At 42.0% G+C, this 26492-nt stretch overlaps 2 protein-coding genes across 2 annotated transcripts; one reads left to right on the top strand and one right to left on the bottom strand.

Annotated features, from left to right (window-relative positions):
- LOC8085088 (decapping nuclease DXO homolog, chloroplastic) lies at positions 1308 to 8344 on the bottom strand. The gene is made up of 13 exons (XM_002439699.2): positions 7763 to 8344; positions 6539 to 6762; positions 6393 to 6458; positions 6185 to 6263; positions 5724 to 5806; positions 5616 to 5639; positions 5245 to 5366; positions 3256 to 3463; positions 3109 to 3162; positions 2875 to 2921; positions 2311 to 2395; positions 1961 to 2024; positions 1308 to 1826 (listed from the first exon to the last, which is right to left on the bottom strand). The coding sequence occupies exons 1-13, from the start codon at positions 8166 to 8168 to the stop codon at positions 1699 to 1701; spliced, it is 1590 nt and encodes a 529-aa protein (XP_002439744.1). The 5' UTR covers positions 8169 to 8344; the 3' UTR covers positions 1308 to 1698.
- On the top strand, positions 11549 to 26291 carry LOC8076853 (E3 ubiquitin-protein ligase KEG). The gene is made up of 15 exons (XM_021446917.1): positions 11549 to 12504; positions 14379 to 14726; positions 14802 to 15032; positions 15283 to 15408; positions 15485 to 15818; positions 15894 to 16051; positions 16253 to 16410; positions 16619 to 16740; positions 16867 to 17001; positions 19344 to 19468; positions 19771 to 19875; positions 22221 to 22454; positions 23285 to 23618; positions 24122 to 24310; positions 24387 to 26291. The coding sequence occupies exons 1-15, from the start codon at positions 11771 to 11773 to the stop codon at positions 25935 to 25937; spliced, it is 4884 nt and encodes a 1627-aa protein (XP_021302592.1). The 5' UTR covers positions 11549 to 11770; the 3' UTR covers positions 25938 to 26291.

Genomic DNA, 26492 nt, shown 5'->3' with positions numbered 1-26492 from the left:
ATTTTATCTCCTCCTATCACCTTGTGCCACTTCGTTGTATATTAGGACCATCACATGCAAAAGTTGTTGAGTTGCATTGGCATTTATGATATGTCGATCGACTCATGCAGCACCAAGCTAGCTTGTTTATTCTTCCCTCTCTCTCTTCCATGTGATCGAGAGTGCTGAGCTATTGGGCATTACGTTGGGTTTTTTTATATAGGAATTCGCATTCTATTACCCAACCAAGTTGGCTAAATCGTCCGACACCAAAAACATATACAACTTGACACTCTGGCAAACACCATTGGTGCCAAGTCATTACTTTTGCTGCCTATCACCCTGTTACAATCACGTGGAGCATATTTAGTTGCAATGGAACCAGAACTTTCCGCCACCAGATCTTTTAGCTCATGGACTATGCCACCCACCACAGCTAGTCTAAAATCATCGCCCCGTAGTGCCCAAACCGCCTGTTGAGCGTCAGTTTCTAATATGAAATTATTTGCACCAATGGACAAAGCTACCTTCACTCCTTCTAGGCACGTCGTGAGCTCTATATGCAACGAATTGATAGCATACGACACACTTTTGATTGAATCACTTCGCCCCATTCGTCGTGGACAACATAACCCCAACCTCCATTTTTATCTGATTCCCTGAATACACCATCAACATTTACCTTCAGCAAACCACTTGGGGGTTCCATCTCCTTCTTATGAAATGACTGGTTATTGTACTTGCTCTAAGCCATGCAACAAACTCACGCTTGTAAACTGCCTAAAACTTCATGGGACCCAACTGTTAGTTTTTTAATCAATTTCTCCCCTTCGTCTCCAAGCTAGAAAGCGTGGGAAGAAGACAAATGCATATAGATAGGCCTCACGCATCATGAAAAGGTCTGTAACAACGCTCGCACAACGACAGTTTACTCGCTTACATGGTTTTGCTAAGACAGCGCATATCAACTTGTTGCGGGTTGTGGCTGCCCTAATAGAAAGGATCGGCTATTGAAGAAGAGACTGCAGGCACACGGTAGGATGCCAAGCTGCGCACAGGGTCATGGATTTAGCAGCCATGTTCCCGTTCCCCGGTGCTGCTAAGCAATAGCATGGGCTCCAGACTCCAGCTTACTCTGACGTCTCGCGCTAGCGACCACCGACGGGCGTGGGTGGCTAAGGCATGGGTAACGGAGTGGGTGAAGAAACAATACAGAAACTTGACCTTTAAAGCTCGTATTACAGCAGGTTCACATTGCAACCCACAATGGCTTGCGAGCATTCACCATTCCAATCGTCACTAATGTAATTTGTTATTTCAAAACTCTAGCGTACGAAAAGTTCTGTTTATATGTTGACTTACAAAGACTATGGATGTTTAATAAAATTCATCCCTTGTTGAAGTTTACAGGATTTGTGGCACAAACTAGTAGCACAGCACTATTAGCTATCCGTATGGTTTATGATGTAATAATGTTACAATCGAAATACATGTTTGATGGATTCAAAATCTCTTTGGTCACTCAACAGAGTAAACCATGGATGTGGCTAAACCAGTGATCGATCTCATTAGTTCTCGATGCATCAGCACATCCGCCTGGTAATTGGGGTTGAGTAAGTTGTCAGATCAACCAAACCATTTTTCAGTGCTGCTGCTAGAATTGGAGCCTGTGGATCTTTCTCCAAGGCAAGTAGTCCCCGCCCAGGTCACTACTAGAATCTAGTCTGCTGCACCTGAGACTGAGAGCTGCTGCACATGCAACGTTATGGCTTCTGGACAGGGGGACTGGGCTCGTATAAGTTCCAGGCGGTTAAATGGATGTACAAATTGAAGAACATAGTCTTCATCTGTAATACAAGGGATAAACAATAACATGAGTGAAAATGCTCATGAATGAGAGGTCAACATTATGAACACAGGAACAAAAATCCAAAAGTTGCCAAGTTAAAATGCAACTACTTGGAGGTGAATAAATTCTTACTCTCTCTGACAGTCCCATATAACCAGCATAAGACCTCATCGGCAAAGGCCAGGCAAACGCCACCCTAAAGTACAGAGAAATCGTTACAGGTATTCAAAGCCATATTACAATTTGGATGCATGAAAGTAACTGCAAATTTCTATTTATTTAATTAAACAAATCTAATTTGGAGGAAATCCTTTGGTATCTCAACTTTCCACAAAAAAAATGACACCTCATCTTAAAGTGTTTAAAATAGGTAGTGTACCAGAAAAATGTGTACATAACTTTCACATTTATGCTTCACAAATTAGCTCAGCGTTGCTAGATTCTTGCACTGCTGATACATAGTGGAAAATTGTTTGAAGTACCTGCCAGTAGTTCTTTGCCTTCACCTTTTGTGTAATATCTTTGGTTCTTAGTCTTTCCGTTCGTACAAGTATGCCAGCATCATTCCTACAGGACAAAAGAAGCGCAGAGCAAAATTTGGAATAGTTTAAACTGGTATGGAACACCACATGTACATATTTCATTGGAAGCATTAGATACATGTGGTAGCATTAGAACTCAGGTGATTGAAAACTCATGGTAGGCAAGGAATTCAGTCTTACCGTCTTATAGCAAACAATGTGTTACATATACAACAAAAAAGGTATAATCGATAGCAACAGCAATAAAAAATGATAGTACTCCATAGCAATTACTGTATAAGACCAACCACACAGATCAGTATGAAATGTCGCATTAATTAATAATGTATCTATAACATAAACGGAGAGGTATCAACACTCAATGCTACAATTGGCAAAAGATTTTGCATATATAATCATATCAACAAGATTTAACTTCAGCAGTCAGATGAGTTTGCAAAAGAGCAAGTAACAAAGTTTAGTACCCATCATAATGTAGAGAACATGATAAAAGGTGAATAATACCTGAATCCCACAACAACATAAGGAACACCAGCAAGGAACGATTGAATCTACAACATTAAAATAAGTAAAGAAAGTCAATATTTTGAGGATAATAATAAGTTATACCTTCTGAAATCTAACAAAACCCTAAGTTGCTGAAACGACATAGTGGACAAACTTGTAACAAAATTGCTAAGTTATCACTCACTACTATCCAAAATAAAATTTCACACTGCGAAAGAGAGGATGAATTACCCAAAATCTAAGTAGCTTTTCTTTCTCATATGCTTCCACTGTATGGTACTCCAGCTGTTAAACATCAAGTTCAAGGACATAATCTTATTATTCTTTCCTTTTTTAAAAAAAGTGAGAGCAGAGCTTAAAAATTCATGCAAAAAAAACCTCTCTGCTTGTTTTCAACTCCACATAGAACCGCCTGCCATCATCAGTTGCATCACAGCAGTCCATCTCAGCACCCATGACAATGCGATGGGCACCCAATTTTGTCTTTATTACAGAACAAAACTCTACATTTGCATCAATACCTCTTCCATCGTCGCTGAATGAGTTCTCAGTGGCAAGATTTTCAAAAGAATAGCCCCAATAACATCTGGGAATCAAATGTAGAGGGGAGAAAATACAGGTTCATCAGTATTATTGTGGTTTGGATTATCATTAAGCCACTGCTAATAAGCTAATTTGGCAGAACATCAACAGACAAAATAACCAGGAATCAATGTGTGTGTGTACATCATAAATAGGGTATGTACTTGGTTCCTTGAACACGGCTGGCCTATCAAACTAGAATGCAAATGAGCCGCTTATCTTTTTATATTTCCCACCTTGTCCAATCTCCAATGCTCAGATTATCAAAATCACTCCATCCTTTTTAAATGGTCCACAAAAATCTGAACAAGGCGAAAACTATCTACTTGGCCATATGAAAACTATATTATTAGATATATAACTAAAGTTTTCATGAAACATTTATTGTACTAGTATTCAACACATTTAGTATTAAGAATGATTTGAGATTCGAATTTACATCTTCCCCAAATTTCCAAACTTCGCGCTAAGTATTAAAATTTCAAATAACTATATGTTATTGTGTCACAAGCAGCGTTCAAAAAAACACAATTAAATGCATAGCTAGGCGCAGTTAGGTGCTAAACAGAGCCCTGGCCCCTCGCCTAGGCCATAGGCGTCAAATGAAATGCCAGCAAACGGGTAAGTGGCGTGGAATCAGGAGGAAAGAAAGCTAGCTCATGCAGAGGCGAGCAACAGGAGCATGCGCGAGCACATTGGGCAGCGGCGTGCAAAGAAACAGAGATCTTCTTGCGCTGTGGCTGCAGCCGTCACATCTTGCGTTTGTGCCAGCAGCAAGGAGAATCTCGAGCACCAACTCCTCCTCAAGTAGCCACTAGTGTAGCGTGGCCCTGCCACCCCAGGCGCACCTCCCTAGTGCCCTAGACCTTGAGGCTTTGCAGGCGGAGACCTGTGCGGGCATGCGGCTAGCTGCTCCTGGGAGGGAGACAGGAAGGGAATAGAATGGGAGTGGACAAGGCTAGGGTGTAGGGTTTTTAATGGGCCTGAGCCTCTTAATATCTTCTGGGCCAAGGGAAATACCACTGCTGGCTTGATTGGCCTGTTGTAATAAGGCTAGTCTGAATCTGTGATGCATTTAAGCACACCCCGGCAACAAAAAAAAAAGAACAAACGTTTAATCGCGTCTAATCTCCGCTTAAGCGTCCTAGGTGCTAATCAGTGGCCTGGCACCTGCCAAGCGTCCTAGGCGCTAATCAGTGGCCTGGCACCTGCCTAGCGCCTTTTGGAACCTTGGTCACATGGCAAATATGGCAACAAACCAAATCAGGGTCATGAAATTATGACGAAACAGGGCAATAGTTTTGCATTTACAAAGTTTTTCTGGTTTCTGGTTTCATGAATGTCAACATAGTTACTCATGTGCTGAATCACCACATGACACCTGCACAAACTCAATCAACATATTTATATACACTAAAGCTATAATAGGCAAGGATTCGGTTTCTCAGGGAGACTCCTGAGAAACTGATTCTGTTTCCTGAGAAACAGGTTTTTCTGGTTCCTGACTTTTGTACCAAGAAACACTTCTAATTGTCTCTAAATTCGTGAACCATTTTGTAAGAATTTTCTTGTTTCTCTTCAGAAAACAAGTTTTTGTTTGGTAGGGATTCTCCTGTGTTTGGAGAGAATCAGTTTGGAGAATCCCTATCAAATGCACCCTAACTTTTGACAAATTTCTTTGTTACAGAACCTTCTATTTTCAGCAAGCACACTATATGCCATACCATCATCATCTACTCTGTACATGCAGGGGGACAAAATATAATGCGGAGGGCAGAGAATCACCTCCTACGCTCCACTTCACTTTTTGGTCTTTCAGGGAGCTTATGAACATCAAGGTATACAACACCCTTTCTTTTATGAACGCCCATCTTCCATGGTTCTCTTAGGTAAGCAGTGGCCAATATCTGATGATAAAATATAAGTTGTTATATTGGTCTTACAGAATAGAAGCGTATAAAAAATTAAAAAAATATTATGTGAGTGAGTGATTAGAAATGCAAGTTAAAAAAGGTAGGCTACAAAAAACATGTGGTCCTTCAGACAATTTGCACTGGAAGCACCATACATCAATGCTTTATTGAAAATTCACTAAAAATGTAAATAACAGGAAGGGGAAAAGAAGTTTTAGACAGTTTACAGTAGGTGAATGATACCTTGTTAAGATTGTTGCGGTATGTCTGCAAGAAGAGCATATATTATCACCATGTCTAAGAAATTTTAGTAAGGTAACAAATACAAGATTGGCACCAATGTAACGTTACCACAAAATGTATAGTATGCTGAAGAAGTATGTTGGAATTTCGTATGCATGCGAGTAGATCGCCAAATCCTTCAGAACCCAAATCTGACATTGAAGTATTGAACCACATTCATCATGAAGCAAAACCCTCAGATGCGACAATTTTAAAAAGAAAAGACTAACTTCCAATAGCAGAATTACTGCTTTTTCAGGATCCATATGTAGAATGCAAAAGGAGAAAACTGAATTGAGTTTTCCCCTCCCTTTTCTCTACTATTTGAAACAACTTCTACTTGTATTCTCTATGTTACTACTATGCATATGGCCTAAGAAGTAGTCCATCCAATTTAAGCAATATATCATATTAATTAATTGAAAAAATATGCAAGGTGCAGACAGCAACAGATTCATACACTAATACAATAATAGTAGTAAATATCAATGATGCAGAGAAGAAGAACATGAGTTACAAAAAGAATGTACCTCTCTTCTCTATAAATGTCTCGAATCCTTTATTGAGATCTGCACCAACGTAATCACAGATTTCACGTTTGAAGAGCCTCTAGAAAACATAAAGGACGTTAGAACAACATCTAACATGACAAGAAAAGCTAATAACGTAGACATTTTTAGCAGCTATTTACTGTGCAGGAAGAGAAAACAATGCCAGTTAGCAACTCCAAGGTCTTACCAAGCTGCGATCATCAAAATACACCTCTCCACCATCAACACGACTTAAGCATGCAATCTCACAAGGCTGCATGAGAGACAAAGAACATGATTCCACACAGAAGAGTAACAATCAGAAGATGAAATGAACATGATAACACTACATACCTCTTGAAAAGTAACAGCTTTTCTAGACAATGTTTCTTCGCTCTTATTAAGCTTCATGTCTGAAACTAAACCTTCAACATGACGCCCATTCCCAAATCTCCCATAACCAAAGTTATGTCGCCCTGGATGGCCTCCTGGCCTTGGAAGAAGTGGTGGGCCTCTACCACCTCGTCCTCCGAAGCCTCCTCGGGAATGATTATTAGTGTTCCGTATCGCAGGAAGCACTGCAAGAAATTACCCATGATTAACTGAAGTATTAATACTTCCACCTTTCAATCCAAATCCACTCAAGCTTTTAAAAGCATTAGTTGCATTATGCCCCCAAAATATAAAGTATCTTGCCCATGGAAAAAAAATCAGTTCATTCATCACATTCTTTCTCATAAAGCAAGGGTCCTATAACAGAGTATTGATAGGTTGAATGGGCATTTAAACAGCAGAATTTGAGTTGTCACATACAAAGCTTTTGGTGTCCACTGCTATACCTCTGTCAGCATAACCCCACAAAAGAAACGTGTAGTAACTTTCAGGGAGGTTCTTGATGAGAAGATGTATACCATATGCTCAAAGCTGTAACTATTCACTACATTATAATTGTGATTTCACTCCAGTTGTGATCCTTGAGTAAAAACTTCAGAGTTCATGTCTTTCGTGAGCTGGTATTATTCACCTAGAAAAGGCTTTGAGAATTCATTTCGCAAAGGCAGTATTCTTCAGAGTTTACAGTTGTATGAAAGTTGGAAATGAAAATGACTAGACGTATGCTTCCCAACAAACTTCTATCCAACTTTGTGGCAGATACTTTTTGCATTAAATGGTTTGAACTAAAACTATGCCTACTGATATGTTAAAATACTATGTTGAACAAAAGAAAAAAACCTAATAATAACAAAAGGTCAGAAGGCAAAGGTCCATAACCTACAATAAACCTCGCACATTACACCTGAGGAAAGTTGATGAGAAAGAAACAAGCAAAGAATCACGGAGACTGAAGGATTCACCATTTACACATCTTTAAGTGGAAAAATGTACAATGCCAAAGTGCACCCCATCTTACAAAACAATACGAACAACCTACTCACAACAAAACCATTGGATAAACTTGGCAGGATTCAGTATCGGCCTCCTAGCTAATTCAATAGCAACACAGAAGCAACTACTATTCAATCTAGAAACTGACTCTAGGGCATTGGTACCCAACTTTAGTATTGACGAGAGGCGGACCTGGGACTAGGTAGTTGCTGCGCGCCGGGGTTCTGACGTACTCTTCGTTGTCTGAGCCGAACAAATCTCTCTCCTCTACCTCCTCGTCCTCATAATCCCCCTTCTCATCGTCCCGGTAGCCGGCGGCGCCAGCGCCCCTCGCGGCTGTGAGGTTGGACGAATCGTATTCCTCACCGTCCCCCTCGTCGGCGCCATCCTCGCCCTCACCGGCAGCGCCGCCGCTGCTGCTACGGCTTGAGCCGCCACTTGAGGATGAGGAGGACGCGGCGGCAGAGGACGACGAGGACGAGGACGGGGAGGAGGAGCCCGACGAGTCCCCGCCGCCGTCGGCCTCGGCCTCGGCGCCGCCGTCGTGGACGTCGTAGTCCTCGCCGAAGACGTCGACGTCCTGTTCCGAGAAGTCCATGGCGTGCGCGGCGGGGGCGGTGAGCCGGCGAGGCCGGGAAGAGCCTTTTCCTTTCGAGGCCTGGTCGGGAACCGGAACGGAGAAGAAGGGTTGTGGTGGGATCCAACACGACAGGGAACGAAAGAAACCCTCGAATAGGGTTCACCAAGATCGACGGGCACTGTATCGGTCAGCTTTGGATCCAAGAGAAACACCAGCCATGCTGCTATGGCATTTGATATTTGTTGCTTTTATTTTTGGTGTTATTATAAAGCCTAAGAGCATCTTCAATATTCTTTCTAAATTTCACTCTCTGACTAAATCATCATTTAAAAAGTTATTTGTATAAAAATAGTTTTTCTATATCTTTTCATTCTCTAACAGTTTTTCTATATCTCATACGTACTTTAGAGAACCATTCTCATCTTTTATATTTAGCCAGCGAAAAATCCAAGATAGAAGATACATATATTTGGATAACCATTTAGATAAATCGTTAAAGCCTAAGAGCATCTTCAATATTCTTTCTAAATTTCTCTCTCTAACTAAATCATCATTTAAAAAATTATTTGTATAAAAATAGTTTTTCTATATCTTTTCATTCTCTAACAGTTTTTCTATATCTCATACGTACTCTAGAGAACCATTCTCGTCTTCTATATTTGGCCAGCGACAAATCTAAAATAGAAGATGCATATATTTGGATAACCATTTAGATAAATTGTTGGAGGATAATTTTTCACCAAAATCTTTATTCCTAGTATTTAGGAAGAATATAGAAAGTCTCTTAAAGATGCTCTAAGGTCGGTATAGAGGAATGTAAAGTAGAGGGGAAAAATACAAGAATGTAAGTATAAAATAGAGGATTGAAAACATAGGAATAGGATTTTCTATAGCAACAACTGTTTGAAAAAGAGGAATACAAGAACATGCTTATTCCTCTATTATAGTGAATAAGTACTTGCTCATTCCTCCATTCACATGTACCAAAAATACGAGCTTGGAGCGGATGTTTTATTTCCTCCCTTTCACAAAGAAAAGAGGACATATTTTCTAAAAAAGAAAACAATGTGACGTAAGCAAAACTTAGAAATTGAATTCTTTTGAAATTCATAAAAAAATTCTCCAATCCAAACATGCTCTAAAGAGAAAATATCCATACAATCAAAAGAATTAGTTGTTAGATATATACCACCAAAAAGACAAAATTAAGATTTGTATACCGTCAAAATATGTCATTTCTTAGTAGTATACTACTTTAATTAATTTCACCTTAGTTGTGATTATTGCACCCTTACTAGAGTAGATTAAAAGGCTTAGTAGTGTAGTTGCACTGTGAACCCCACCCCCATTTAGTGATGGCAATCGCACCCACAAAGTGCGGGTGCCCACGGACGCCCCCCCTATAGGTTGCATGTACAGGTGCAACGTACATCGGATCCGTGTGTGTCTTCGGGTCTAGGTCTGTGATGACGTCATGTCGAGTGCGGGTGTCACATTTCACCGCAAGGTTTGAAATGTATATTTTTCTATTTTTCCTCCAATTAGACATCTTGTGTCTCTTGGCTCTTGCACAACTCATTGTTTTTTCCTTTTTTTTTCTTATTCATGAGATAATGAGCCTCTTGCAATAGCTCAATATATTCCTCCTTAGAAGGCTCCTATACCTTTGGGCCCTTATCCCTGAAGCATTATGAGGGAGTGTCGATGATATAAGGCGAGTGTCGATGATACAAGGAATCCTACTGATGATAATATTGACGAGTAACTTAGATTGCTTTTAGTATTCCCTATCACTCGACGCATCGGTGTCCAACTCAACACAATAAAACATGACCCTTCTTCTTCTTCTTGAAAGTTATTTTTTTGCCTTCATTGTCCTTCATGGACTTGATGTTCTCATCCTTGGAGCTCTTTTCCTTGTTGGGGCAATCAGCCACAAGATGTTTAGCCGCCTTGTACCTAGGTAGGAGTCCCCTGTCTCCCAATTGTCTGTGTCCATCCAAGGCATTGTCCACCTGATGAAAAAAGCCCCCCCCCATCTCCATCTTGCTCCCTCAAATTGGCTATAAAAAGGTTGACGAGTCCACATGAAGCTAGTGGCAGCATGTGGAGACGAAAGGCAATGAAAGGACTTAACTGCAGGCACAAAGGCGAGGGTGCTAGCTGCACGGTGAATCGTTCGCGGAGGGAAAGGAGCTGTCCACAAAGCGAGTCTTTAGCCATAAGGCCGGCGAGTATGGAGCTTTGGTGGCGGTGAGAGTTGCGCCCTATAAATTAAAAGTGATTTCTGCTGTAACGACATAAGACATGGGTGCTAAATGGATAAGACGGAAAAGGAAAAAAAAAAGAAAATGACACATATGTCCCACAGGCAGGTGTAACCATTCCACCTCCTCAACTAACAAGAAAAGTGAAACGTTCTGTTTCATCTCTCTATGTTCCCAAACAAACACACGTTGGTATCCTTGGACCATAACCTCTAGTTTTGGTATACTCAAGTTTTCATCTGATTTCACTGGTACAATCTGCCTCGTGTAAGTTGTTTATTAGAGCGGAGTTCTTTTCTAACCGTAAAGCTACAGTTGACAACGCTAAACCAAAAAATAAATAGACACCATACCACCTCCCTATAAACAAGGACGTGAACCCTTCATCCCTAAAAAGCACAATGGATATGTTCCAACCCTCTGTGTTCTTGAACAAACACATGTTAGTGTGCTTGGACTGGTCTTTGTAGACTCAAGTTTTCATTTGATTTTATTGGTACAATTTACTTCGTGTAAGCTGTTTATTAGAATGAAGTTATTTTTCGGTTGCAAAGCTACAGTCGACAATACTAAACCAAATAAAAAATAGGAACCATTCCACTTCTCTCAACTAAACAAGAATCAGGAACCATTTGCATCCCTAAAAAGTAAAATGAGTCCGTCCTCAACTAATCAAGAAACACAAACCGTTTACATCCCTAAAAAGTAAAATGAGTCCGTTCTATCTCTTTATATTTCCAAATAAATACATATTAGTCCTCATCTAATCAAGAAATACGAACCATTTATATCCCTGTTTGCCAATCTGAAAAGCTATATTCGCTGATTTATTATTAGAAAAAAACACGGTTAGCTGTTAAAAAAAGTATAACTTATAAGACACCATAGTCTCAGTAGACTTAATTTAATTTGATTGGTACAATCTGCCTCGTCTAAGTTGTTTATCAGAGTGGAGTCGGAGAGCTGCAGTGACAACGCTGCAAGCAGATGATGAGCTCATGGGAGCCGTCGCCCGCACTGCCAAACACACGCGGCGGCAGCGCCGCACTCTCATTGCAATTTGCAAGCGCAGGAACCAGGAAAAAGGTGGGCGGAGCGGGGAGAGGAGCAGTAGCAGCAAGGGGCACGCGCCGCGCTTTGCTTGTCGTCCTTCCCCAGCCTCTCTCCCCACCGCATCACCACCAACCCCCCTCTACCTCTCCCTTTCAGAAATTCCCACGCTGCTCTCCCGTCTCCCCTTCCCCCAAACCCCCACCCCCCGACGCCCAGATCTACCCCTCCCCCATTTACAGCTTCCTCTCCGGCCCCGCGCCCTAGGGCACCGCGCCGCCCGAACCCGTCGGCGCCGGCGCGATGCGCGTGCCATGCTGCTCGTTATGCAACGTCAGATATGACGAGGAGGAGCGGACGCCGCTGCTCCTCCACTGCGGCCATGGATTCTGCCGCGCCTGCCTCTCCCGCATGCTGGCGGCAGCCCCCGGAGCCACGCTGGCGTGCCCGCGATGTCGCCATCCGACCGCCGTAGGCAACTCAGTCTCTGCGCTGCGGAAGAACTTCCCCATTCTCTCGCTCCTCTCCGCATCCCCGTCATCCCCGTCTTTCCTCCACTCCGACTCGGGGTCATCCTCCGACGGCTCCGAGGATGAGGACGACTTCTTCGCGCGCCCCAGTCGCCGCCCCGCGCCCGCGCCCGCCGCTGCCCCGCCAGGATGCAGCTCCTTCGACCTCGTCTCACACCCGGACCTCAAGCTCGCCCGTCGCATCGGGAGCGGCCCGCCCGGACCCGCCGGGCAGGAGGTGTGGGCCGGCATGCTGTCTCGTGGCGGCGGCGGCGGCGGGGTCAAGCGGTGCAAGCACCAGGTGGCAGTGAAGAGGGTGCCCCTGGCCGCAGGGGACGGGCTCGAGGTTGTTCAGGAGGAGGTGGAGCGGCTGAGGCGTGCCTCCACATGGTGTCGGAACGTGTGCACATTCCATGGTGCTGTGAGGGTCGGCGGCCACCTCTGTTTCGTGATGGATCGCTATGTCGGGTCTGTGCAGGCGGAGATGCGGCAGAATGGTGGACGCCTCACGCTGGAGCAGATTCTCAGGTGTGACATTGCATCTAAACGTCAGTACTTAGTAATATCGAGTAGCTATTCTTTCTGCTGCTGTCTTACCAATAATCACTGCAAACATATTAGCCAGTAAGAAGCATGCCTAGCTAGAACCTTCACTAAAGGTGGCAAATTGTGTAGTATGATTGCTTGCTTCGTGAGGTGTGAAGTGATTGACATGTAAGGAAGGTAGACTTGCTCACAATTAATGCTCATCATATCGCTTGCCATTTCTGCGCAATGCCGTGATATAGAGTAGCATAACTTTGGCTTGCAGTTTGCTCGTTGAGTCAATTACCATCGAGTTACCAAGCTGTGGAGCTTCATTTTTTTTATCTATTATCAGCTCACAGAGTGACTAACACTTACATTTTACATATATATGCTGAAATCATTAAAGTTCCTATGATATGCATATGCTTGAGGAAAATTTCTATGAGAATTAATATCCATCGAGTTACCAAGCTGTGGAGCTTCATTTTTTTTATCTATTATGAGCTCACAGAGTGACTAACACTTACATTTTACATATATATGCTAAAATCATTAAAGTTCCTATGACATGCATATGCGTGAGTAAAATTTCTATGAGAATTAATATCAGTGCAAGAAATTTATGAAGTGCTGTGGTTTTCCCAGCAGTATTAGGCACTGGCACATTTAACATTTCTCTGCAAGACCCTGTGGTCTTTAGAATGGAAGTTCCTGAGTAATATTCCAACCAGGTTGATAGTTTGTTGCTGTCTGCAACGCGATAATCATTGTCAGCTCTAACTTTGGCTCAAAGGTTCTATGCTGTATTTCTTTGCAAAGGAGGCTATTTCTGTATTTTGACTGTTGTTGCATATCTTACTATATATTAGCAAAGGCGATTCAGTCATCAAGTTAAGTAGATTGCTTGTTTTAGCCGGAACCAAATCAGCAGCAGTTCATATTCCAAGATTTTCTATACAGTGTTTATCAGTACTATGGTTTAATTTGGTCAATGCTTAATTGCATGTTATTATATGCCCATTCATTACCTTCCCCAAAATTGTCACTTTCTTAGGTATGGAATTTCATTGTAACACTTTGAGCATTTTCCTATTCAGAGCACAGTTCAAACTGTGGAATCGACCAGCTCTCATGATCAACATTAAAGTGTGGTAGCGATTTATCGAAACTCATTGCACCATATCTGCACTGACAAACATTGTAGAACATAAGTGAATGTCCTACACTAGTCGTGTTAGCTTTCCTGACAATTTTTTCCTGAAAACCTATGGTGGTGGAACAAAAAACAACAGTAAAACCTTTTAAACACAAGCAAGTTGTGGTAGGCTAAAAAAGAAATCACTATGATGCTGTTTTATGGTAACCAAAACTATCTTGGCTTCAACTTCATTCTTATACTGTCAAGCTCAAGCTAATCACATAAACTTGTTCTGAGTATGCAGTGTTTCTGTGGTACATTTGATGAAAGCTTCTATAACAGTTCACATCTGATGGATGGAACCATATAAATACAACCGAGACTTGTAGCATCTTAATACCTATTGTTTCCTCACTTTCTAAGTAAGCAACAGATTCCCCCAAGTATACACTGAAGCTACCTGTGGGATTCATTTTTTAATACTGAGTGCATGAAACCACTCATTACACATTAGTAGAATTAGTTACCTTGCAACAGCATTCATATTCATTTATTTCTTCTTTTGCCTTTGAATTTGAGTTCCCTGCTTTACCAATAAGTCTATTTTATTTGTCATTACCCATCATATTTTAACAATTTCTGGAATTCTTAACCAGTGTCGCTGTGTTCAATAATCCCTTTGTTTTTCAACTATGCCGAACCACTGATGAATTTTTTCATGCATGTGGCTTTGCAGGTATGGCGCAGATATTGCTCGTGGAGTAGCAGAACTCCATGCAGCGGGTATTGTTTGTATGAGCATAAAGCCGTCGAACATTCTTTTAGATGCACATGGACATGCAGTTGTTTCGGATTACGGTCTTTCAGCAATTCTGAAGAACCTTACTAGTAGGAGAGTACCTGATGACTCCAGTGCTGGCATTGATGCTACACTGCTTAGCCCCAATTATACAGCTCCTGAGGCATGGGGACCACTGAAGAAGTCACTGAATATGTTTTGGGATAGTGCAAACGGTATATCACCAGAGTCAGATGCATGGAGTTTTGGTTGCACGCTTGTGGAAATGTGCACTGGTGCTGTTCCGTAAGTAGCTTGACTATTCATTTTGTTATCCTTAGTGTTTTGTGAATGGTTTGTTATATGCTCATTGAAATGCAGATGGGCTGGACTGAGTGCAGAGGAAATCTGTAAGTCTGTTGTAAAAGAAAAGAAGCCACCGCCTCAATATTCAAGAGTAGTAGGTGTAGGACTTCCTGGGGAGCTGTGGAAGATGATTGGTGAATGTTTGCAATTCCGAGCTTCAAGAAGACCATCCTTCCAGGACATGCTGAAAACTTTTCTTCGACATCTTCTGGACATACCACGGAGCCCACCTGCTAGTCCCGAGAAGTAATTTCATCTTATTTTGTATCACTTTATGTTAAAACATAATACATGGAAGCTTAAAGCTTTGGAGAACCTTTACCTGAAAGTGTAGAATCAAATATTGAATTATCTTCGAGCTAACCATTCCTGAAGATTCCTTTACCTGGAGGTGTAGCAGCAAATGCTGAGATATCTTTGAGCTAACCATTCTTGAAATCTACTTAAATATTGTTTTCCCCGACTTAATTTTTGACTTAGTTACTTGCTTATGCAGTGATTTCACAAATGAAAACTTGCCCAATGGCATGGAACCTCCAACAACCTCCATCCTAGAGATGGTTCATGATAATCCAAATGCCTTGCATCATCTTGTATGCGAAGGAGATGCTGCTGGTGTTAGGTTTGTCTCTGGCAACTCTTGTATAGTTGCATGTGTATCATATACTATGTCGCACTAAACCTTTTGCAAATACCAGGGATCTACTTGCAAAGGCTGCATCAGAGAGAAATGGTAGTTTAATCCGTTCTCTCTTAGAAGCACAAAATACAGATGGGCTCACTGCCTTACATTTAGCATGCCGCCGAGGCTCAGGAGAGCTTGTGGAAGCTATTGTGGCTTACCAAGAGAATGTAGATATATTAGATAAGGATGAAGACCCTCCTATAGTATTTGCTTTGGCTGCTGGCTCTCCACGATGTGTTCGTGCACTTGTAGGCAGGTCTGCCAGTATCAATTCTAGGCTTAGAGAAGGCCTGGGTCCTACTCTTGCCCATGTCTGTGCTCATCATGGTCAACCGGAGTGCATGCAAGTATGCCATAATGCTCACCTCATGTGATTTAAGCTTGTTGGTTCCTATTTTTTAGATTCTGTATTTGCTATGCAGGAGCTGCTGATGGCTGGAGCTGATCCTAATGCAGTAGATGGGGAAGGTGAATCTGTCCTGCATATTGCTGTGGCCAGGAGATATACTGATTGTGCTATTGTTATACTGGAAAATGGAGGCTGCAGATCGATGGGCATATCAAATTCTCAACATAAAACGTAAGAAATATCCACCTAGTGCCTAGTGGAAGCCAAGCCAGTGCATCAGCTTCTATTATCATGTTCTATTTTAATGCTTGTCTACACTTGAAAAAGTTTTCCAATTTTTTTAGGCTGTGTATGCATTAAATCTTCTTCCTTTGCATGTTTCATATGTCTAGTTGTTTCCTTCTAGTGACATTTCACTCTCATGGTGAGTAGGCCATTGCATTTATGTATTGAGACATGGAACACGGCTGTGGTAAGAAGATGGGTTGAAATTGCATCTTTAGAGGATATAGCAGAAGCAATTGATGTACCCAGCCCTGTTGGTACCGCTTTATGCATGGCAGCAGCTCTTAAAAAGGAGCACGAGAAAGGTAATTTCTAGTTTTGCTTCTATTGGATCCAGCAGATATAAAGACATAGATCTACATTTGTATGTTTGGTTAATGGTTATAGTGTTATACCACTATTAGCAAATCTGTATTCAGAGTTCTCTAAGGTCCAGGATATTTGGACAATCCTGTTGTTCCATCTATTCCAGATCCTGTTTTGTTCTAATAGTAAAATTACTTGCACTTGCAGAGGGTCGAGAGTTAGTAAGAATATTGCTTGCTGCTGGTGCTGATCCTACAGCACAAGATGATCCACACTGTAGAACTGCATTACATACTGCAGCAATGATCGATGACGTGGAGCTGGTTAAGGTAAATGCCATCTGGTGGCTTGATTCTTTCCTCCACATTTCTGTGGTCATGTGGTGTTTCTGCTCACCATATCATACTAGTATGACTTAATTTTGCCTTTCGTTATCTTTATCTTTTTATTGGCAGATTATACTGGAAGCAGGAGTCGATGTTAATATAAGAAATGCCCAAAATACAACCCCACTCCATGTTGCACTTAATAGAGGTGCAAACTCATGTGTTGGCTTGCTTTTAGCAGCTGGTGCAAACTGCAACATACAGGTTTGATGTGTTACTGTTTTTTTTTCATGCTATTTTCATAGATAGCACTGGGTAAGTTTGGAAGCCAACTCTAATAAAATACTCCTGTGGAAGCCAATACTAGGAAATATAAAGTAGTGATGCTAAGTGGGAGTTGTGCCGAAACTCTTTGTAATATATATTGTTCATTCCGATCCACTTATTTATGATTTAAAATTGTACTGAATGAAATTTATATTCTTAGCAAGTTTGCATCATCAGTTCTTGGCACTTTATGTTTTTATTGCGTGGAGTCTGTTAGAACATCTAAAATATGTAAAAGTATAAAATATATGAATGGCGTTTAGTGTCTATCACATATATGTTTTATGTGATTATATCTGCTCAAGTGCTATGGTTCTCATGGTCAGATTGCACTGTGGCACTGTGTTATATATATATATATATATATATTTTGCTTGCATGGCTATATGTAAAGGCTTGCTTGGCGGTTGGTAGGGATTTCTGTGGAAAGTAGTTAATTTTCCACCCCAATCCCATCGAGCCCTAAAGTTTTGTTTTTGTTTGTTTTTTACTGCGTTGTTTTTGTCATGCAAATGGGAAACTGAAATGTTCAGCCAATTGCACATATGTTTTATCTTGGCCAATGTCAGTTCACAAGGACTTAGCTAATATATTAAAAGGAAATCAATTGTACGAAGGGTTGTTTATGATAAGAAAAAACCATCCCAACAATTGAGATACAACAGCCTCTAGAAGAAGGTGTAAAAGGTGTCCTCTGGCTTAAGTAGTTCTGCAGCCTCTACCCAGTGTTTCCCAAATAAAGCCTCACTAGTAGGAGATGCTTTGTTTATTGATTTCTGAAACTAAACGTGTCAATTTCTTAATGTTATTTGCCCACAATGATTGGGCTGTTGTAGCGCCTAGTCCTCCTGCTCACCCAAGTTATATAAAGATCTATTGAATCATCCCATGTCTTCTCTATCGAGTATCAATCACTGGGCTCCAGCACATGGCTAGATGACTATTAAGGAGAGCACAAACTAGAAACATAGGACCAAGTTTACGTGTTGGAAGCAGACTATTTCGTTATCTAATGACCACAGCACTTAAATGGATCATTTTAGGATGCATTTGGTTGGAGGGCGAGGTAGAATTGAATGGTTCTGTCCCAAGTGATGGGATGGTTCCATCTTATGTTTGGTTGGAAGGATGGAGCTGTTCTATTTTTATGTTTGGTTGGAAGGATTGGATGGATGGGATAATAGTTTGGCTAACACCATTAACTATGGGCCCCACATGTCATGCAAACAATAGCTTCTTTCCCTTCTTCATTCTTCTCTGCCTAGCACCACCAGCCCACACTACTTGCGTGCACCCCCGTTTGCCCGTGCCTGCTGCAGCCCCGCACGAGCCTGCGCTGCTGTTTGCTTGAGCGCTCACGCAGCCGCCCATCACACGGCCCTGACCTCGCCCATGGCTCCACTCATCTCTTGCCGTGCCGGCTCCATTGGTCCTCAACTCCATCCCCGGCAGCGTTGGATCCAACCGTGCAGGCTCCGTCTCCAGGAGCGCCGGATCTGTCTGCCCACGGCTCCACCCGCTGCTGGCCGCACTGGCTCCGCACGGCCTAGCTTCGTATCTGGCAGCACCGGATCCGCCTGCCGTTGGCTACATCAGCTCTCCGCTCGTCCCAGCCATGCGTGCGTGCGCGTGGGAGACGACGCTCACGCCATCCGAGTGGAGCGAGTGCGTCTGGCATCTTGAAGGAATATTCCTTTCTGGGGTTGGCTCCATTTTTGTGTCCACCAACCAAACACACCCTTAGTAGTGGGCACGTAGATGTTTAGAAAAAATGTTACTTGCTAATGTAATAACTAACCTTTGAATTTAGTTCAACCTTCTAAATTATGTGCTAGTTGTTGGTGATCTGCTCAAGATCAATGGTGCTATGACTACTGAAATAAGAATTAGGATGTACTGAGACTTTTTTGGGGGTCATCTTCCAGAGGGACAACTCCTATGCTAGTCATTGGACCTGTTAGATCTGAAAGTGTATGCGATGCAGATTCTTATGAATTATATGCATCCACTGAATTTACTGGTTTTGAAATTAAATGTTTGCACCCTTAGAAGTTGGAATGTGCAGGAAGGCCTTAGTGTCGGTCTTCTGTCTAGTTTCTTTTATTTCAGTTTTTTTTCCTTGGACCTTCTCTTTAGATCTGTAGTTATTGTACAAAGGACTTATTTTTTGTACCATTTTTCATGCATGTTTACTATTTAATTCAACCTGGGTTTACTGCTATGTATGTTAGAACTAAATTATTTTATGTATTTAAGTGTTGTGCTATTTTGTTAATCAGGATGATGATGGTGACAATGCTTTTCACATAGCTGCTGATGCAGCAAAAATGATACGTGAAAACCTGACTTGGATTGCTCAAATGCTACTACAGCCGTCACCTGCTGTTGATGTGAGAAACCACCGGTAAGCCAATTCCCCTGGTTTCCTTTTTTATGGTGGCGTGAATCCGCAGATGCATTGTTCTCTATAATTTTTTTAGAAGGATCCTTCTGCAGGGTACGCTAAACTATTGTTGTGTGGTGATACCAAAGGCAAAACAACATGAGACAAAATATGATTACAACTTCTTTCATATTTGAAACCTTCTCTTTGCAATGTTGTTTAGAAATTTTACCTTCAAGTTTAGTTCTGCGAATGAAAAAGTTCCTCAGCAGTTTGTGTGACAATACATCAACAAGTTTGAACAATATCACTGTATATTACAGAGGTTGGACACTACGAGACTTTCTTGAGAGGCTTCCACGAGAATGGATTTATGAAGAATTGATGGAAACACTTGAAGATAAAGGAGTTCATCTCTCACCAACCATGTAAGGAACTCATGTTTTCGAGTAATTTTGCAAAACTTCACATACTTTGGGACTTTGGGTACTTCCACAAACCATACTTGGCAGGTTTTTGCAAAATTACACTTTTGACATATGTTTAGCTAAACCACACTTTTAACAAGTTCTCCTTTTCAACAACATACTCTGACCAACTGGCAGGCCTGAGTGGTTTCTGTTTGCCATGATGCTAATATGGAGCTACCACATCGTGGGCCAAACAAGTCATCTTGACTGCATGACATTGAAGGGGAGTAAGGGCTGTTTGCTCCACCCCACATGTCTTTTATATCGGGCTATCAGCCAGCAGGCTATACACCTGACAGTATCACTATGCGTCTCTTACAGGAGTGCGGGCCTGTTTGCATTTTGATTCTTGCATATAGGTTTGTTAGTCATGCTGATTTTGTTCAGTATTTGTTTCTTGAACACACTGTAGAGCTGTGTATCTTTTATATTAAGAAGAAAAGGGGGTATGAGAAACCCCAAATGACAAAGAAACAAACAACTACCTCAAGCACCCCCCCCCCCCCCCCCCCCCCCCCCCCCCCAACACACACACACATGCTTAGGAGAAAAACACACAAACAAGTGATGTATGACCAAGGGGCTAGGCAACACCACCGTCCACCAAGTATCCAGCAGTTGACAACAAGGTGATGGCCTTGGCGCCTAGTAGACCCCATCGCTTTGCTTCCTCGAAAGGATACCCTTCAGTTTAGGCGAACCACCATTGAAGACACAACGATTCCGATAGGTCCAAAGTGACCAGGCTCCAAGAATAATTAATGATTTGAGACCCTGCCTATCTTGAACAGCGGCAATCTCATTAGATTGGCACCACCAAACTTCAAAGGAAGACTCAGCTGGTTGGGGAGCAAGGTTCTGCAGTCCAAATTTCTGTAGTTCATATCAGAAATTCTTAGAGAAAACACAAGAAACTAGTAGGTGTTTGATGGTTTCCTCTAACTGATCACACAACAAACATTTCTGGTGATGCTGTTGACCCCGCTGAGCAAGACAATCTGCAGTCCAGCTTGGAAGAAAGTGAGCAATGCTGCTAGTGATATGTTAAGGAATGGAACCAACTCTCTCATAATCCTTGGAGCTTGGACCTTATGGACACACTGCAACAAATGTGTCTTTGATGGAGCAGCCTGAAGTAGGCGCACTTGCTGTAGCTGAAGATGAAAGAAGGTCGTTGTCTTTGGCAGGGGCTCGAGGATTATCCCACTCTGGGTGGTTAGAGCCCTGTCTACCTTGGTCGTGATCTTTTTGTCACAGGCGCGTTAGTTTTTTAGCAGCAGCAGTGTAGTTTGTGTGTGTGTGTAGAGTTGTGTGTGGTTGTTGTATGTTGTGTTGTATGGGTTCTTATCCTATTTTATTATCTTCTTAATATAATGATGTGCAGCTCTCCTGCGTTTTTGAGAAAAAAAGACAATCTACAGTCCAGCACTTATTGTGCGTGACCAACCACATGAAAAAGTAATATTTGTTAGGAGCCCAGGTTCTCCAAATGCCCTCCCATGAACTGAATTCCTTTAAAGAAACCTTCATATGCTGACTTTGCAGTGTAATCACAGGAAGCAGCAAGCCGCAATATGTGTTTATCTTCTGACTCAGACTGCAAAATGACTTGAGAAAGAATGTCCTAAAGATTTAAGAATTCTGCAAGAACTCCAACAGAACATGCACCTTGCAGTGCATGAGCATGTGACCGGAAACGTGCTGTGTTCACTTTCTGGCCAGGGTTAGTTTGTGCATCAATGCATGGATATGTGTTAGTCACATGCACGTAGAGTTAGCTTGTTAGTTTGTGCTACTATGAGTCTTCAGGGAATGTCAAGTATGTTGAGAAGCTAGCAGCTGCATGCACTCCAAGAGCACGATGTAGGGGCAGTGCGGGTTGTGGTTGGTGGAGTACTTCTTGTGGATTGTACACGTGAGTGCGCTTAAGCCTTGTAGTGCATGAGTCTGCAGCTCGTACAGAAGTGGATGGCATGCATGCTTGTGTGTGCACGGCTTGAGACCCGGCCGAGTTGGCTTGAGACCTGTCCGAGTTGTTGCTCAACGGGGTGTGCCAGCTGGGCTTTAATCGCTATTAGTCGTCCGATCTGATAACATTGATCTTGACTTTGCCCTTCCTAATTATATGTTTGGATTTTTTTTTTAAATAAAAATAATTATAGTCACATGCTTGTCAATTTTGATGACAAATCTAGAAGTATAATTTGGGAGTTGACTGCACATTCTAGGATAACAAGTGAATATGAACAGTCATGTTATTTACAGATTATCTTAGTAATTCATTTTCTTCATGCTGTAATCAGGTATGAGGTTGCGGATTGGGTGAAATTTAGAAGAACCGTTACTTCACCTGCTTTTGGCTGGCAAGGTGCAGGACCTAGAAGTATTGGTTTTGTCCAGTCTGTTGTAGACAATGACCACCTTGCTGTGTCATTTTGTACTGGAGAAGCTCATGTTTTGACAAGTGAAGTTATCAAAGTTATTCCATTAAATAGGGGCCAACATGTGCAACTCAAGCCTGATGTTTTGGAACCAAGGTAAATCAAGTTTGGTCCTAAATACCTTTGATGCCACAATGCCTAACACCTCACTGTGAACTAAATAAAGCAATGCCTGATATGTTCACAGGAACTTCTTTTCTTATTTGCTAGTTCAGTACATTCCGTTAGTATTTACTCAATTGCTTTAGTACTTACCTGGATGCTGAGATAATTGAATTAGTAAAGATCTGGTGTTTAGTGTACCATGACATATAAAACAGTATAATGAACTGGAGGTCCATCATGTGTCTTTTGTAAGTAGATCCAAATAGAAAGCCCAGATGATTGTACCAGTAGTTGCAAATAGAAACCCCAGATATTTAGTTTTCCCTAATGCTTTATTACATGTTCAATCTGGTGTTCTGGGTTTTACACTAAAGCTGATCTTGCTAGTAACTTAGTTCAGTGTCAAGCAAAACTTAGAGGAGACCTGTCAATCTCTTTTCTGATTACATTCAACTCTTGGAAAAAGTTTAAACTGATGTACTCATTGTTCATCCTATGTGGTTCAAGTGATGATAGCCCATAAATGGTGCTCTGCTTCTGCCTATTTTATAAAAAAAAAGAAAAAAGAATTTGCAGTTTCTTCCTGCCACAAACAGTGAATTTCGAAACATTATGGTGGAATATGTACTTGCCATTTACATGCTAATGGTATTGGTGTGATCTTTCAGCTGTATTGATTTGTATGCCATGTCCACTATCATTGTGGTAACCTAATAATCTGTGAAATGTTTGAAGAAAAAATAACTGCACTATACTTGCCAGATAGCTGTTTGGCATGTGAAATTGTCATTTTAGATCACCGACTAATATTCTCTCGTCAGATTTGGATGGCGCGGTCAATCGCGGGATAGCATTGGGACAGTTCTCTGTGTTGATGACGATGGAATCTTGAGGGTTGGTTTCCCAGGAGCTTCTAGGGGATGGAGGGCTGATCCTGCTGAAATTGAAAGGGTTGAAGAATATAAGGTTGGTAACTGGGTTCGGATTCGTCCCTCACTGACGGTTGCTGTACATGGCATGGAGTCTATTACTCCTGGAAGTGTTGGGATTGTATACTCCATCAGACCAGATAGCAGTCTTCTATTGGGCCTTTGCTATTTGTCGCATCCATGGCTGTGTGAACCAGAGGAGGTTGAACATGTTGACCCATTCAAGGTAGTTTTTGAACTGTCTATCACATAATATGCTGTCTATTCGTAAGTTATTGTTCTGTTCAATTATTTTAACTATCTACTATTTGATACTCTGTTCCAAATTATAGTTCGCTTTGGCTTTGTCTTAATTCGAACTACTTTAACTTTGACCTAGTTTATGGAAAAACGCACCAATACCGACAATCTTGAATTAGTTTCATTAAATTCTCCATGAAATATATTTTGATAGTGTATATTTATTTGAACTTGTAGGTGTTAATATTATTTTCTAAAACCTTGGTCAAAGCTAGCAAAGTTCGACTTAGGACAAAACCAAAGTCAACTATAATTTGGAACGGAGGGAGTATATGATCTATTTGTTCTTGTGTTTACAATCCCTTTCCCTTACATCTAAGGCTCCCTTTGGTACTGTGGTGGTGTTTATTTGACTACTTTGTGGTTATACAAACATAAGGATCAATGTTTTACTATTTATGTTCTTGTTTTTGCAAAACAAAATACCAGATTGGGGACCAAGTATGTGTAAAGAGGTCTGTTGCAGAGCCCAGATATGCATGGGGTGGTGAGACTCATCACAGTGTTGGGAAAATAATTGACATCGAGAGTGATGGTCTGCTCATCATTGATATTCCTAATCGGGCTGCACCATGGCAGGCAGATCCATCGGACATGGAAAAGATTGAGAACTTCAAGGTATAAACTTCTTAATATTCGTGTTAATGCTTTTATCGATTTTCTTTGGATCCTCATCTTCCATTTCTATTTGCAGGTTGGCGATTGGATTAGAGTCAAAGCAACAGTTCCTTCACCCAAATATGGATGGGAGGATGTGACTCGCAATAGTATTGGGATAGTTCATAGTCTACAAGATGATGGGGATGTTGGTGTTGCTTTCTGCTTCAGAAGCAAGCTTTTTCTTTGCTCTGTTGCAGATGTCGAGAAGGCACAGCCATTTGAAGTAGGGGAAAAGGTTCATGTGTCACCTTCCATACCTGAGCCACGCCTTGGATGGTTAAATGAAACTGCAGCTACTATTGGAGCCATATCAAGGATTGACATGGATGGAACTTTAAATATCAAGGTTTCTGGCCGAAAAAGCTTGTGGAAGGTTGCTCCTGGTGACGCTGAGAGGCTTTCAGCTTTTGAGGTTGGAGATTGGGTCCGCCCGAAACCAAGTATTGGGAGCAGGCCTACTTATGACTGGAATAGTGTTGGGAGAATAAGCATTGCAGTAGTACATAGCATTCAGGACTCTGGTTACTTGGAGTTAGCTGGTTGTTTCAGGAATGGGAAATGGTTAACCCATAACACAGACATTGAGAAAGTGCAGACCTTAAAAATTGGTCAGCATGTTCGGTTCCGTGCTGGAATTTCAGAGCCTAGGTGGGGATGGAGAGATGCGAACCCTGATTCTAGAGGCATCATCGCTGGTGTACATGCTGATGGAGAAGTAAGGGTTGCCTTCTTTGGTGTGCCCGGATTGTGGAGAGGCGATCCTGCAGATCTTGAAGTTGAGAATATCTTTGAGGTTGGAGAGTGGGTTAGGCTGAGGAACAATGTGGAGCAATGGAGATCGCTCAAGCCTGGTAGCATTGGTGTGGTGCATGGGGTGGGATATCAAGGTGATGCTTGGGATGGAACCATTCATGTCGCTTTTTGTGGTGAGCAGGAAAGGTGGGTTGGGCCTTCTAGCCAGCTTGAAGGAGTTAGCAAGTTTGTTGTTGGGCAGCGTGTTCGAATTAGAGGCTGTATCCGCCATCCAAGATTTGGTTGGTCTAATCATAGTCATTCAAGTATAGGGACAATCTCATCTATTGACGCAGATGGGAAACTGAGGATTCATACACCAGCTGGTGCCAGGGCTTGGTTGATAGACCCAGCAGAGGTGGAAAAAGTGGAGGAGGAGGAGGAAGTCTGTGTTGGGGATTGGGTGAAGGTTAAGGACTCCGTTGCAACCCCAGTGTATCAATGGGGTGATGTGAACCACAACAGCATAGGGGTGGTCCACCGGGCTGATGACGGAGAGCTCTGGATTGCTTTCTGCTTCTGTGAGAGACTATGGTTATGCAAAGCATGGGAGGTGGAAAAGGTGAGGCCCTTCAGACAAGGTGACAAGGTACGGATTCGACCTGGTCTTGTATCCCCCAGATGGGGTTGGGGGATGGAGACCTACGCGAGCAAAGGCGAGGTTGTAGGTGTGGATGCAAATGGAAAGCTGAGGATAAAGTTTCGGTGGAGGGATAGACTTTGGATTGGGGACCCTGCTGATATTGTTCTTGATGATGCCCACTTATTGACGGAGGCTTCTAATGGCTTTTGACCTTATGTTCATAGGCTTGTGGTATTCTTTTGACCCCATACCTGATTTCTTGCACCCATCCATTTTGCAGCATTTCAAATTTAGCAAAATCTCAACCTGCAGTGGGGTTGCAAGTTGCACATAGCTATCATCGCATAGGCATGGCAGGGTGTATTTCATGTTGATAACCGGGGAATGAAAGACAGCGATAGTGAAATAGAGTTGATAACCACCACCTAGGTTTTTTTTTTCTTTTGGTTTACATGTATAATTATGCCGCCTGACACCTTTTGGGTTTCAGTGTATCATATACCAGTGTACAGGTTCGGACCTGAACATTAATTTAATTGATAGTGGTCTTGTATGTTTACTTGATTGGAGGATGTGCTGACTCGGTGTGGACTGAGTGGCTGGCAATGCTCCGTGTCTCAGGAGTTACTGCAAGCTGCACAGTGGCGAACATATTATACTCCCTTCCGTCTCAAATTAAGCCTTTGGCTTTTCTAGATATAACTTTTGCTATGTATCTGGATACTGTATATTATGCACAGTAAAAGCTATGTATCCAGCAAAATG

The sequence above is a fragment of the Sorghum bicolor genome, chromosome 9 (assembly GCF_000003195.3).
Source record: "Sorghum bicolor cultivar BTx623 chromosome 9, Sorghum_bicolor_NCBIv3, whole genome shotgun sequence".
NCBI classification, from domain to species: Eukaryota; Viridiplantae; Streptophyta; class Magnoliopsida; order Poales; family Poaceae; genus Sorghum; species Sorghum bicolor.
Note: the sequence above shows the minus strand (reverse complement) of the source record. Positions and strands in the feature narration are given on the sequence as shown.

Excerpts from the sequence above, each read along its gene's own strand:
- LOC8085088 (XM_002439699.2), bottom strand. The coding sequence starts at position 8,168 with ATGGACTTCTCGGAACAGGACGTCGACGTCTTCGGCGAGGACTACGAC. Across the intron at positions 6,459-6,538 it reads AAGCTGTTACTTTTCAAGAG|CCTTGTGAGATTGCATGCTT; the intron begins GTATGTAGTGTT and ends TCTCTCATGCAG. Across the intron at positions 6,264-6,392 it reads ATTTTGATGATCGCAGCTTG|AGGCTCTTCAAACGTGAAAT; the intron begins GTAAGACCTTGG and ends TATGTTTTCTAG.
- LOC8076853 (XM_021446917.1), top strand. The coding sequence starts at position 11,771 with ATGCGCGTGCCATGCTGCTCGTTATGCAACGTCAGATATGACGAGGAG. Across the intron at positions 22,455-23,284 it reads CCTGATGTTTTGGAACCAAG|ATTTGGATGGCGCGGTCAAT; the intron begins GTAAATCAAGTT and ends TTCTCTCGTCAG. Across the intron at positions 24,311-24,386 it reads AAAAGATTGAGAACTTCAAG|GTTGGCGATTGGATTAGAGT; the intron begins GTATAAACTTCT and ends TTCTATTTGCAG.